Source organism: Pleurodeles waltl, chromosome 2_1 (assembly GCF_031143425.1).
Source record: "Pleurodeles waltl isolate 20211129_DDA chromosome 2_1, aPleWal1.hap1.20221129, whole genome shotgun sequence".
Classification (NCBI taxonomy): domain Eukaryota; kingdom Metazoa; phylum Chordata; class Amphibia; order Caudata; family Salamandridae; genus Pleurodeles; species Pleurodeles waltl.
This window is the reverse complement of record NC_090438.1, coordinates 741,414,359-741,427,164: the sequence shown is the minus strand read 5'-3', so window position 1 is coordinate 741,427,164 and position 12,806 is coordinate 741,414,359. Positions and strand designations below refer to the sequence as shown.

The window sequence follows — 12,806 nt, the reverse complement described above, 5'->3', positions numbered from 1 at the left end:
TTGTGATGTGGGCTTAATTCCCTTGCCTTTTAATAGTTCGTTTGATTGTTAGACATTACATCTACATACATTTCTCTGTAGGCACATTTTCATTTGCGCCACTAATGGTGAACCGAGGTTACACTCACTGAAACCTGTTTGTCCCCGGAAAGTACTATGGTGATGAGTATCAAATCAGTTTCAGCACAGCTGTGGTCTGTATTTCATCAACTATTAGTGCAGTGAGGAACATTCTACTGAGAAGAGAAGCGTTCCGTACTTGTGTTCATTTTGGTGTGGAAGAGTTGCTCTGAGAAATAAAGCTAGCACCTTGCCAGTGGGTACCATACCTTTGATGTATAGTCAATGAGTCCCATCCAGCTCCAGCCATAAAGGTGAGGGACCTTCTTGTTCAGTTTTTCTTCCTGTGTTAATCAGTTCAGATGATTAATCTGCTTTTAAGGATTAAGGAGTATGTGGCACAACCTTTCTATCATTGTGTCCTTCACTAGGTGCCTTTGTGTCTTATTCCCAGTAAAAACATTAGGCAGGAACTCTTTAGCACTTTTGTTTAAAATTTCCATCTTTCCTAACATCTTTGGCAGAGAGATCTCCTTTTGGCTGTACACTACTATGAACAGGTTGTCGCCATAGTGGATTCTGATATATCCCATTTCCCCTTATGGCCCTTGAGTCACTCCCTTCCTCTGAGAGGGAGCTACGCATTTACTCACACCACTTTCTAGTAAGGAAAACGGAGGTCGACGGCTGCCATGTACTGGATTTGTACAATTTAAAGCAGTCACTTCATTCCAGAATTTAAGAATCTCCATATCTCTTATTATACTTGCTTTGTAGACAAGCAGGGTGTGTGCTGTGAAGGGCTTGTCTGTCAAAATCACATGAAGCCACAATCTGGAATAAGCACAATTAGTAGAGAAGATGGCACTTTGGCGTCAATGCAGCTGTTTGCGTATTTACAAATATTCAGGGTCTTATAGCAGTCTCCAGTTCCAAAATGTCTTTTGCTATCCATACCTGGACAACTGGTTGGTAAAGGTGACTGGCTCCATCAAATCTGGCCATTGTTAGCATGACCGCATTCATTCTTTTGCTCTGATTAAATTCACTAAACAAAACTCCTCAAAAATAATTTGTGTGGTCTGTTTTGGACATAGGTCTGCAACAGCTTTCCCGTTCCTCAGAATTTGTGCTATCCATCAAAGAGAATATGATCACCTTCCTTAAGCATTGCTCCTTGGCCAGTTAGTCGATCCTTAATCTTATAGAAGGAAATCCACCACTAAGTCTCAAAAGCAAGTAGTGGAAATTTTAATGCTGGACTTCACCCAAAGCCATTAATTATCAAATTTGTTTGCTGTATGCCATCTTATCATTTTTGAGACACAGAGTATTAATCATGCTAGTGGATTTCTGTAAGATCTCTTTAGCAAATATAGGAGTCCTCAGGAGATCATGTGAGTCATTGTTTATCTCCAAGACCACAAAACATCCTCTAACTGGTATGTTGCAACTGTCCTGCTGGTGAGAAGGCCTGCTACCTTGTGGAATGCAGTTGCACAAGCTCTTTGAACCATTGAAGCTGATTTCATGGAAAATCTTCAAGGTAGTTGAGGTCTCACCCCAAGTTCATCACATAGATCTGCACTTAATGTGGCTTAAGTTACATTTTAATTGAGTATTTTTTGTTTGCAACCTACAGAGTACTTAAATCCTGCTTCATTATCGATCTGTGGTAATTTCTGTACCATAAATCCTTTACTTATATGGAACATTCCTATGAATGTCAGTGGGCGTTCACAGACAGCAATTTTCTGTTGGAACATTCCTGTGGAGGGGATATACATGAAAGCTTTGTGGCCCCACCCCTTTGCTTTCTTCAAGTAATGAGCTCTCAAAGTCTCATCCCAAAGTAAGGCACTGTTGAGCCAATAAGTCGTAAGAAATTGGTTTATTTAAGTTATTAACTGCCCTGTGGAGCCTTTCACCTTCCTTTCTTTTTTTCTCTAGCTCTGAAATATACCACAGATTAGAAATGAGAGAGAGCCAGGATTTCAGAGAAGAGTGACTGTTAGTCTTAGTCCTTAACCTGTCTTAGTCCTAACAACGGCCTGCCTCCCTCAGCCTTTGGCACTGTTCAAATCTGTTACATCTTTAGGCTTCCTTTGACAGAAAAAGATGGTGTTGGTGTTCAGATATGCTGGTAAACCCTTGCAGTGGTTGTGGCTGTTTAGCATACACACCTGTATGCGGTTCTGGTGCTGCAGTATTACCAGCTTTGAGAGGCAGTTTCTGATACAAGGTGGAAGAGTACCCAAAGGTTTGGAATAGGAATTATCATATTGACCACATAATTTAGTTACCATAGAGATAACTTTATCCTTTTTAACGAACATGTCCAGTATATATCTGATAGTTAATGTATGTAAAATTGAGTCGCTCCATAAATGTGAACACGCCTCTTTTGTCCCTGTAACAGGTAGAGAGAATTGTTGACAAGAAAAAAAATAAAAAGGGAAAAACTGAATACCTGGTGCGGTGGAAAGGATACGACAGCGACGATGACACATGGGAACCAGAACAGCACCTTGTGAATTGTGAGGAATACATTCATGAGTTTAATAGACGGCACAATGACAAAACTAAAGATGGCACATACACTAGACCAAACCGGATCTCCCCTAACAATGCCAGAAAACAAATTTCCAGGTCAACAAATAGCTCTTTTTCAAAGACTTCTCCAAAATCAGTAGTGTTTGGAAAAGACAGTGAATCCAAACCTAATCAGCTGTTTGCTAGTAGTCATAAGTTCCGTCGAAGTCCTTCACATGCACTTTCCAGCAGGAAAAGTATGGACCTATCTCGATCAGGAATTAAAATACTTGTGCCCAAAAGTCCTATGAAGAGCAGGACTTCTGTTGATAGCTTTCAGAATGAAGATTTGAATAAATTGGACCATATGGAACAGCACCAGGACTCCATGGTTCCTGAGGTGACGGCAGAAAAACCAGTTGGAGCATTATTGGGCCCTGGGGCAGAAAGAGCTCGTATGGGAAGCAGACCTAGGGCCCACTCATTAGTGCCTCGGCTTCCAATGCCACGGACAGGGTCAGAAGCATCAACATTAACTGTGAATGGGAAAGGTAAGTGTACGTTGCAGTATGAAGATGCATGTTTTTGTTGATCGTGTTATTATTTCAACATTGTACTGGACTTAAAAGGATTTAAATTTAAATGTGTTGCTGGTATTTATTTTGTTTTAAAAGGTTAAGATTGTATTTAAAGTCATGATCACTGTGCCTCCAGGCGTTCCCCTCATAGGCCACAAAATGTTAATGCCTGGGAAACTGGTATACTGGACAGTGTTAAATAGGTGATCACCAACTTTTATCTAGGGTAGTTTATTTGTTGTTCCAATTAATTGAATATAGTGTCCTCGTCTTAGCTGAAATGTGTTTGTACAAGAAACCTTAAGGTTGTGCAAGTTTCCTTTTAATGCGAAGCAGTCAACAAATCAAAATACTGATAAATCCATTTGTAATATTTCAAATCTCGAGTATTGTACCTTTCATAGATTCACATGCTTAAATCTTCCCCATCGTCATTTTGGGAGTCCCAAGGTGACAGTAATATAAGCAGTCTTCAAGCATTTTACATTAAACCCCATAGAAAACAATAGACTTTGGTAGCCAGTTCACATTGTTTTAAATCACCCAAACATTAATCAAAGTAGAGGCTCTGAAACACCCATCCCCTGCAGAGCTCCCATATCTCAGATTTCCTACCACTCATGTCTTAGGGAGTCTCCCTGAGCTCTGCTCAGTCAGTGTTTCTCAGCTCAACATTTGACCTGACAGTTATCCATTTCTGACCAAATCAATGGGAACCATGTGAGGCACAGTTCAGGAATATGCTTGACTATCTTTCAGCATCTGTGAGGGTTCCAAAAAAGGCTTTCAGGCCTTGTAGGTCCTGTGGGAAATCTAGACTTTTCACAGAAGATCCCCACAAGGAATGCCTATATTGTCTGTACCCTGAACACAAGCCAAAGGAGTGCAAATACTGCCACACTTTCTCTGCGAAGACACTAAAAGATTGTGAGGCCAGGCTGCTCCTGTGGTTGGAAAAGAACAACTCACACTCTGATTCAGACTTTGAGTATGAGGAGAAGGGTCATTCCTCCTCAAGGAAAAGAAAAGAAGAGACTTCTCCCTCATCTGACACACGCACAAAAAAGGCCAAGACTCACTCCAAAGAGACCCTTATTGAGAGGTCAAGAGATAAGGAGCTGGCTGGTCCTTCTCCTTCTCAATGAAAACCTGAAGCCCCAACTTCATCTGTTCTTTCTACTCCATTTAAGGAGCCATTGCTAAAGATAACTTACCCATCAACGGACCAGTCGATGAAGATTACCCTATTGACAACCACTGAGATTTCTCGGGTATCACATCTCTTTGACCTGTGACGACGGCAACATCGTCGATGATGACAACCAATGAGATGACCACCATTTCTGCGTTGTTGCCGAAGATTGTGACGACGGCATCATCGTAGTCTACGAGACCATCTCAGACAACTCGTATATCACTGGTGACGGCACCAATAACAGCCACATTATTTGAGGTTCTTGCATCGAGGATTCCATCCGGGGCTACGTAATCGAACACCCAATCAACGGTGCCATAAATGGCCCTGTCGATGGTACCCTCAATGACCCCGTTGACGGTTGCAAAAGGAACATTGTCTATTTTTTACTAAGGGGATAACCATCTATGCCACAGTACATATCCAACATATCTTCTTTGCCACCAGAACGCCTGTTGGAAATGCAGGAATCCCTGGATCAAGGTCTATTTTGGCTTTGCTTAGAGCCCTTCAGCTCAACGTGAAGTGCCAGGAGACTGAGGATGAAGAGGCAAAGCAAGAACCGCCTACATGTTTAGAGGGTGACTTTTTTCATTGACTGGGCCAGTCAATCAGTTCAGGCCTATGACCCATTAATGGAGCATTACCCTTATGGGGAACCCGTGGAAGAGCAACATTAGGTGCGGGATGCTTCTGTTGTGATCCCTGTATCTTTTTCACTGATCTGCGTATAATGATCAATGATAACTACGAAAGGTTCTCAGATGCTAATGCACCGGCACAACAGTTGCCACTCAGGCAGGATATTCAGGTGGCTGCGTCAACTGCTAAGAGTCCTTCCCCCAGATTGCAAAGACACAGACCTGTGTTACCAAGTATTGCAGTCAGAGATACCTTTGCAGATAGTGACAGTGACCAGCAACCGGAAGAGGGGGAAATGCTGTTTGATTGAGGAGATCATCCTGAAAGGGATGATTAGGTAGCCCCATTGTCAGCCTCACCTACTGCCCCCCAGCAGATTCTCCGCCAGCAGATATTGGTAGCTTCCCCCACATATTGTAAAAGACGAGCAACTACTATGACCTTCTGCTTCCAACGAAGCAAATGGAATGCTTCCTATATGATTTTAAAGTAGTGGCCCAACGCACCACTTGATCCATCCCAATTGTAGATTTTGTATGGCAGGATGGCTAAAATGAATGAAGACCCTAGCGTCTATTCCCCAAGCTGGAAAAAAGTACAAGGCTCCAGATTCTTCCCCTATGTGCCTTATTCTTCAGCCAAGACCAGGCTCTGTCATCATGCAGACAGCTCAGTGGCGGCCAAAGAACCCTCATCACCTTGCGCAGCTCTCCCTTATAAGGAGGGCCGCAGGCTCGACAACATAAGCAAGTGATTCTCTGTCATGGTGGCCACTTTTAGTAGGGCTTCCGATGCTCTGGCAATCCTAGAGAAATATAGTCGGTTGTGGTCTTGCCATCATTCTTGGAGTATGTTCCGGAGGACAGGAAAAAAGTCTCATGACATCCTAATGAAAGGAGAGAAGCCCTTGTGAGATACTATTCGCGTGGCCATGGACATTTCATCCACAGCCTTTTGACAGATGGCAGGAGAGGCAGTATTGCATTACCAGGGATGGCTGAAAGCAATGCCTTTTCTTGCAGAGGTTCAATCCAAAATCCTCAATATGCCATTTAATGGGGAGAACCTATTTGGCAAACATGCCAAAGCATTGCATTCCATAAAATCGAATATGGAGACTCCTTATTCACTGTGCGCGAAGCAGAGGTAGAAGCCAGTTTGTGTCCAAAGGGCAATTTCAGCAAATTGGGTATTCAGCCATACGTGCAGCAGGGATTTCATGCCCCTTATTCGACACAGCAGTGAAAGAGGCCAATAGCAGCACCTGCCTACTCCAGACAGCCTCTGCATCCGACGTGCTTTGCCTCGAGGAAAACCACTGGATTGTTCTACGAAACAATGACATGATGCAAGCAACTGTTTTCCCAGTACCACTTTAATCAGCAATCCTTTTGCCCAAATTCTTCCAGCATTGGAAGCTCATCTCCGACAGATGGGTGTTAGACGTAATCCAGCATGGTCACACCCTGGAATTTGTTCAAAAGCCTCCCAATCTCCCTCCACTGCAATCTTCCCATCACCATTTTTCCCTTCTTAACTAGGAGATTCGATCGCTTCTGGCCAAGAATCCAGAGGCGGAAGTACTGCCAACACAATACTGGATTTTATTCCAATTTCTTCCTCATTAGAATGAGATCAGGAAAGTGGAGGCAGGTGATGGATCTGAGGCTCTCAAACAAATTTATCAAAAAGCAGTCCTTCAGGATGTTATTGCTGCAGGCGATCCCGCAATTGGTGGAGAAAGGAGACTACATGACCTCCCTGGATCTGTTGGACACGTAGTTCTACATCTTTATTCATCAGAAGCACAGAAAATGCCTTTTATTCAAGGCAGTAGGGTGCCATTATCAGTTTAAATTACTCCCCTTTGGGTTAATGTCAGCACCCAGGGTCTTTACCAAGTGCATGGCGACAGTGGCGGCTTTTCTCCGACACCACCTGCACCACTGGTTAACAAAGGGCTACATGTTTCATGCAGCAAAACATCAGGGCCTCAAGCTAAACAGGGGAAAATCATCTCTCACTCGGTTGTGATCAGTAGTGTTTTTGGGGGTAATTCTGGACATAGGTGTCAAAGGCTTTACCAATACAAGAAAGGGTTCTACTTCTAAAAACAATCATGGAGTCTCTATCTGCAAAAAATTTAACTTCCATCAGAAAGTACAAGTCCATGTTGGGGCTTATGTCATCTTGCGTCCCATTGATCCCGAACTGTCATCTTCACATGCAACCTTTACAAGAGTAGCTAGATGCTCAGTGGATCCAGTGTCAAGGCTCCTTCGAGGACAACATAGTAATCACACCAGAGATGAAGTTGGCAATGTCCTGGTGGAAAATCACAGAGAATATCCCACAGGCTCTTTCGTTCCTTCTTGTGATACTACTGGTGGTAATGACTGCCGCCTCCCTAGAAGGATGGGGTGCTCATGTACAGTACTTGGAGGTTCATGGAAAATGGTCCAGTCAAGCAGCTATTTTACACATAAACCTCCTAGAGCTCAAAGTGGTGTTCCTGGGCTTTCAGATGTTTATTCCCAGACTCTGCAATTCTTTGGTGTGGGGAGGACCGACAATCCTATGACCATGTTTTATCTCACAAAACAAAGGAGGACACAGTCACAGGTGCGTTCGGCACAAGTGCAGCCAATTTGGGAATGGTTGTTGGTCAGCAACACCTCTCTAAAAATAGAGCGTGTTCCAGGAGTACAGAATGAGTGGGCGGATTCTCTCAGCAGAACAGACAGCCATTGTCAAGAGTGGGAGCTCAACCAACAGCAATTACGAAAGCTTTTTTCAGCATTGGGGTTCTCCGAACCTGGATCCTTTCACCACTCGTCGCAACAAGAAGTTGTGTCTGTATGCCAGCAGCTGTCCTCAGCCAAGGTCTTGGGGAAACGCATGCCACTAAGCATGGACAGGGATGTTTGATTATGTGTTCCCTCCATTTCCACTCATTCCCAAGGTAGTTTGCAAGATGAATGGGGAACTTTGCCATTTCAAACTCATTGCCCCACCATGGCCAAGACAGTAGTGGTTCACCAAACCTTTCTGCCTATCAGGGTGCCCGCACAAGCAGTTCCAGCCAGCAGAGAATCTCCTATTGATGAATGAGGCGCAGGAGTTGCATCCACAACATTTGTTGGCGTGGTTTCTCACAACATTTTCGGCACTCTAGTTCTCTTTGAGAAGTGTACTTCCATTCTCCAAAGTGCTCGTTCTGCGTCTACAAACAAATGTTGTTCCGCAAAGTGGAAGAGGTTTTGTTCATGGCGTGCATCTCAATCTTGTCATCCCATCTCATCTACACAGGAGCAGATCCTCCTATATCTGCTGCAAAATCAGGACTCACTCATTCATCTATTAAAGTTCATCTGGCAGCCATTTCTAGATTCAGAAGACGTTCTGGGCAGTTGTCACTATGGTCTGATCAGCTGGTAACGGAGTCCACAAAGGATTTTTTTTCGATTCTGTCCTCCAATTTGACCTTCTCTTGTGCAGTAGCAGCTTAACAGTCTTATCTTAGCTCATCAGATCTCCTTTCAAACTGATTCACAAAGCGGAGTTAAAATTTCTGTCTTTGAAAGTAACCTTTCCCTTGGCTATCACATCCTCAAGAAGGATAATTGAGATCCAAGCTTTCTCAATTAAAGAACCTATGATAGTCATCGTTTGGACTAACCCACAATTTATCCCAAAGGTGCTAACCTCTTACCACTTAAATGAACCAATAATTTTGCCAACTTTCTTTTCTAACCAGTCCTCGCCTGGGAGAGGGCCTTGCACTCTCTGGGTATTGTACGTTGTTTGAAATTCTATCCCGGAAAGAACAAAACTTTCAGAAAGTCCAGTCAACGCTCTTGATTTCTTTCGCTCTGCCAAGAAAAGGACAAACCTTGTTGCGGGTAATCATTGCTACCGGGGTGTCTGCGACTAAGGCTTTCTGCAAGGAAAAGGCCGGAAGACCACTGTCTGCGAAGGACAATACTACCTGAAAAGTCACAACTTATTCAGCATTGTTTGCAGGAGTGTCACTGCCTGACATCTGCAGGATGGCAATGTGGGTTTATGCCCACACCTTCACGAAGCACTATTGCCTAGATGCATGGAAAAAGGCAGATGTTATAGTAGGACAAGCTGCACTCAGACGTGTATTTTCATAAGGTACACAGCATTTGGATTTTGTTGAATCAATTAATTTGTGCTATCTAATCCTTGTCTCCCTCTTTCTGTCTTATTCTATGATTTTGGATCTTGTACCTTTTATGTATTGAACCTGTAACATTACAATTATGAGATCCTGTGGTATAACCTGTTATGCTTAAGTGTATCATTGATATAAGTCAAACTGGTGGGGTGGTTTGCTTACCTGCCTCCATTCTTCTGTGGCACTGCTTGCTAGTCTGTTTCAAGCATGTGAATCGATGAATGGTACAATACTGGAGAAAAAACAAGTTACTTACTGTTAGACCCTCCCTCCCCCTCGTTAAGGCCTACCATTGTTATATCTCTTACTCTTTTTATATATACACAAATGCTGGAAATCTGAGGTATTGGTGGCTCTGCAGGGGGCGAGTGCCTCAGGGCCTCTGATCTGACTGGTTAAAGACTGGATGCTTTAAAACAATGTGAATTTGCTAACAATGTCTGTTGTTTTCTATTGGGTTTCATGTTAATACTTTAACACTGCTTATATTACTGTTACTGTGGGACTCACATCATGACGCTGGGGAAGAATTAAGCATGTCAGTCTTTGAAAGATATCAGTACTTAGAACCACCGTTTACAGGTAAGTCATTTGTTTTTCACAATGTTAAGAAATCAATTATTGATATACATTGTCATTTAAACAAAGGATGCAAATGTAATAGTTGATTCAATAAAGGTATGGAAGCATTTCGAGTTATTAATTGAAATCTAAACATCCATAAAATCTGGAAAATTATATCGATGGGCAGACAGGGATGTGACAATCATTTAATGTTTAAATACTTATTACCTTCATATATCTACAAATCTGAACTGTTGTTGATGAAAGGGGCAAACAAAATGGCTGGCATATCCTCCAAGGCCCATTAACATTCAGACTGAATGCAATAATCCACTCCAATTTAACAGGCACTGTCAAAATTTGTAGGTCTCACCTTTTGGCTTTGCCAGTGGCTTTTGCCCGAACTGTTTAACATTAGAAAAATAAAGAAATGAAGAATCAAATAATAATTGTTGGTGCTGAAAACCATGGCTGGACATCATAATGGGAAATAAAAACAGTGGAACGATGCATAAATGTGCATGAATCATGACGCTACAGCAGCACCAGCATGATGATAAATGCCTGCCCTTGCATCACCACACATATGCAGGTATGCATCACTTCACGGCTGCTTTCTTTTTTTTAGTTTACTGTTCCAAGATGATGAATACTTATTTAGAGCAGTTAATTTTTTTTAAAGAAAACTTCTTTTCGGGGGAGGGACTAGCCAATATAGGAAATAAAGCCATCAACTAGAAGCAAGGGAATGAGACTGGAAAGGAAACCAACCAATGTCTCACCCACTCTTAGTAGTGGTATCCTATACAATAGGTCTCTTGACAAATACTGTATGTAGTTGACACCTGAAAACCACAAGTAGTGGAAATAAAAACATGCGAACGGAAAACGTGATTATGGAACTGTGCAAAGCAATTAGTAATTTTCCTTGTAGAGTGTCAGAAAGGGAAATATGTGGTTCCTTATTTGACTTTCTAGAGTTGAACACTCCAGGGAAGCACAACTACTGCACGTGTGAAGAGTTAGGGAGAGTCCGGAAAGAAAGACTTACGAGAATTTTTTATTTACAAAATCAATGTACTTTTAGAGGTTAGTTAGGTTCATCCAATACTAGAATACTAAAACCTTTGCTATAAGTACTGTAATTCTTTGTACTGAAGGAAAACAAATCAACATACGGTAATACTTTGGCACTGCTCAGTGTTGCTACTTTCTGAATTTGCACTTGAAGGGAGCCTAGAAAAAATAGTTCGTTTTTGTAACCTTACACTACTTGGTTAATATAGTAAAATGTCACACAATTTCAGAAAAATCCAGAATTATGTTTAAAATCGATCTGCCCCATTTTAACAACTCTATCGAAGTTTCTAATGTCTCTAGCTAATGCGCAACATGGTAGACTAATGTTTATGTCTGGTGCGCATTTGAGGACTACTAGTCAGCCTCTTCAAAGGGCTACCGCACATAGTAAATTGCATTAAATGGAAACAAAATAATCATATCATACTGTCTAGCTTGGAGGATTCCTTAAATCAGTTTTTCTAGTTGAGTTTTTCTGGGCATAAAGTCTGAACTGAACTTTAACGCCTCGTTCTAAAGAAGTACTGGGCCTTTTAACCTTTATCGGAACAGAAGGAACGAGTGCAGATTTGCTTGATTCATAGAAAGATCCTCTTCAATATCAGTGTTGGGTAGAACAGTTTAAAAAATAAAATAAAAGTGAGAACCAGTAAGGTGTATTGGGAAACACGAGACATGTGCAGCAGTTTAGTACCAAGTTACGTGGAGGGTTCCATTCAATTACATAGCAAGAAAATGCTAATTATATAGCCCATTGTGAGTTTAAAGACAACGTATGCTGCATTCAAAAGAAAAAAAATCCTGCATGTTCATCCTTCTTGTGTAAAAATGATGTACCTGTTTTAATCTGTGTATCATAGTTATATTTTAAAACCTGTCTTCAGGATCTTAATTTTAAGTATATTTTGTACTCTAAAGAGGGTCCGCGGATGGCACTATTCAAACACGAAACAACTCTGCAGAAAAGTGTTTTTCAATACATACATATTGTCTAAATGCCTTACTAGATGGAGCTTTACATTTCGGGACATAAGCCGTAAAAAACACATTAAAATGTTTGGGATACCTTTAAACTGTAGGTGCCCTCTTAATATAACTACTTTGAGAACCCTCCTTTGTAAACAAGAATTTGCACCAATAGTGAAGCCATTTTATGACCAAGAGGGATTAGTTCTTTCCAGACTGTTTAAATTACATGTAAACGAGTAGGACGTTTATTTCAGCTCTAAATAAAAGCCTTTTCAACTATGAAAACTTGCATGTTTAATTAATAAATACAGGCAGCAGGATAGTAGTGACCAATAAACTTTTGCAAAGTATCAGGCGCTCCGTTGATTTCAGTACACCGTACGTTTTGTGACGTCTGTAACTGGTTTAATGAAGCAAATTATGCAGCAGATAGTGGTTTATACAGCATGCGTGGCACGTTCAGAAATGGGTGCAAACGCTATGAAATAACTAGGTTCAGGGTAAAAATACACTTTAAACATGTGAAAGGGAAAATACATTAGTAAATAATTATGCAGCTACTTAAACAACTCCATGAACATTCTTGGATTATTTCACCAACATTAAATGAGCAATGTAGGCAGTCTAATTATACATACCTTATCATATAGAGTAGAGAAAATGACCTGGGCTAACAGTTTTGCCATCACTGGTGATAGAGCGAAACCGTCGTAACAATTTACCTGTGTTCGGACGCTCTTTAGGCCGATGAATCTTTTGACTAAGTGGGAACTCTCTGTACTCTTAATCGATCAGTCGCATCAAATCAATAATCAATAACGTACATAAGCAATACCTTGATCAACATAACACTTAATGATTAATCCAGAATACATTTCGGCGAACCCTGACCTTTCAGTCAGGAATAACCACACCAGTTTATTGCAAAGTTAGTGAATTTATTTCCCTATATTAACAAAGCTAGCACAATATAGATGTGTCT

The 12,806-nt window shown here is 41.5% G+C and overlaps 1 protein-coding gene across 1 annotated transcript in view; it reads left to right on the top strand.

Moving 5' to 3' along the window:
- CDYL (chromodomain Y like) overlaps positions 1–12,806 on the top strand; it is a 347,146-nt gene that overhangs the window by 73,139 nt on the left and 261,201 nt on the right. Inside the window, exon 2 of the mRNA XM_069217515.1 lies at positions 2,480–3,143. Coding sequence (XP_069073616.1) covers positions 2,480–3,143 — 664 coding nt within the window. The remainder of the gene's footprint in view (positions 1–2,479; positions 3,144–12,806) is intronic.